The sequence below is a fragment of the Olea europaea genome, chromosome 14 (assembly GCF_002742605.1).
Source record: "Olea europaea var. sylvestris chromosome 14, O_europaea_v1, whole genome shotgun sequence".
NCBI lineage: Eukaryota > Viridiplantae > Streptophyta > Magnoliopsida > Lamiales > Oleaceae > Olea > Olea europaea.
The window spans coordinates 8,840,604-8,841,901 of NC_036250.1; the positions used below are offsets into that span (position 1 = coordinate 8,840,604).

General features: G+C 35.4%; 1 protein-coding gene across 1 annotated transcript; it reads right to left on the reverse strand.

Moving 5' to 3' along the window:
• Window positions 1–220: 220 nt before the first annotated feature.
• LOC111409639 (protein RSI-1-like) lies at window positions 221–1,182 on the reverse strand. The gene is made up of 3 exons (XM_023039666.1): window positions 966–1,182; window positions 823–847; window positions 221–708 (listed from the first exon to the last, which is right to left on the reverse strand). Exons 1-3 carry the CDS (start codon window positions 1,044–1,046, stop codon window positions 527–529), a joined length of 288 nt encoding a protein of 95 aa, XP_022895434.1. The 5' UTR covers window positions 1,047–1,182; the 3' UTR covers window positions 221–526.
• Between the last annotated feature and the right edge of the window lie 116 nt (window positions 1,183–1,298).

Consider the following 1,298-nt stretch of genomic DNA (forward strand, 5'->3'; position numbering starts at 1 on the left):
AAAGTTGTTCGAATTCCATATCTAATTTCTTAAAAACAAGTAGTTTTAAGTTTTATGACATTTTTTACAAAATCCCCATTTATCGTAGTTCAATTGTTATTCAATGTCATCAAAAATTGGAGACACGAGTAAAGACCAGTTTATTGGAATGTTCAATAAAGACATTCGTCATGTCATCAAGTCATATAAAGCGTAACAAAAGCATGGAGAGAGTAGATGGTTGGTTTCAATTTCAATTTCCAAGTACAAGACAACCACATTGCAAATACATTATAATTCACTTATATATAAAGGCAAATCAGATAAGACTACCTCAAATTATAAGTTGCTCATATTTCTCAATATCCGTCTACAACTTCATTTCGAGTAGGACATCTCTCCTTACACTTTTTGGCATTTCAAATTGAACAAAAGGGCATGTTCTTCTATTGCCATTTGAGTAAAAATATAGCGATCATATAGATTATAAATAAACGAAATGTTTTTGTTTTTGTTTTTGTTTGTTTTTTTTTTAATATAAATTAATTTATGGGCATTTAGGTCCGCCTTCCTTAGTCTTCCAATTATTGTAACAAGGGCATGTTTGTTTATTGCCATAAGTGCCTGGTGGCACACACAAGCACTTCGCACAGCACTTTTGACAGAAGAACATGCATGGCTTCTTATGGGATGTTGCTGAGCAACGGTACGTGCATCTTGGATTGCAATCTGCGTCAATATTGGAACAATAATTTCATCATTTTTGAGTTCGACGGTACTCGATAATACCAAGAAATTAAATGAAAAGTTAATTTATCCAATCATATGTAGCATTTCTTATACCTCGAGGATGAAGTCTATTGTATCCCTGTCGATGATTCAAAAGAGATCCAAGAAAATATGTTAGATATAGTGACAAACTATAGTTCTAAAGAAAACGAAAGAGAATAAATGAAATTGAAAGAAAAGAAAAGTAAATTTGTTACCTCAACAACGTTGGATAATGTAATCAATACAAGTAGTGATATAACCAACAAAATGCCTGTATTGTACGGACGACCTGCCATTTCTTGTTCTCTAAAAACTGACTTAACTCACTGAATTACTGAGTAGAATTTGGAGCCTTTTTATTGCTATAGAATCAGAATGGGATCCAAATTTATAGGTGTTTCTTGGTGGACGTATTTTGGGGTTGGGGTTGGGGTGGGGGTTGGGGTTGCGGTGGGGGTAAAGAGATGCATTGTTTGAGGGGTGGTAGAATGTGTGGCGTAGGGAAGATCCCCCCCCCCCCCCCCCCCCCCCCCCCCTTTTTCTTTTTT

Excerpts from the sequence above, each read along its gene's own strand:
- LOC111409639 (XM_023039666.1), bottom strand. The coding sequence starts at position 1,046 with ATGGCAGGTCGTCCGTACAATACAGGCATTTTGTTGGTTATATCACTA. Across the intron at positions 848-965 it reads CATTATCCAACGTTGTTGAG|GGATACAATAGACTTCATCC; the intron begins GTAACAAATTTA and ends AATCATCGACAG. Across the intron at positions 709-822 it reads CAATAGACTTCATCCTCGAG|ATTGCAATCCAAGATGCACG; the intron begins GTATAAGAAATG and ends ATATTGACGCAG.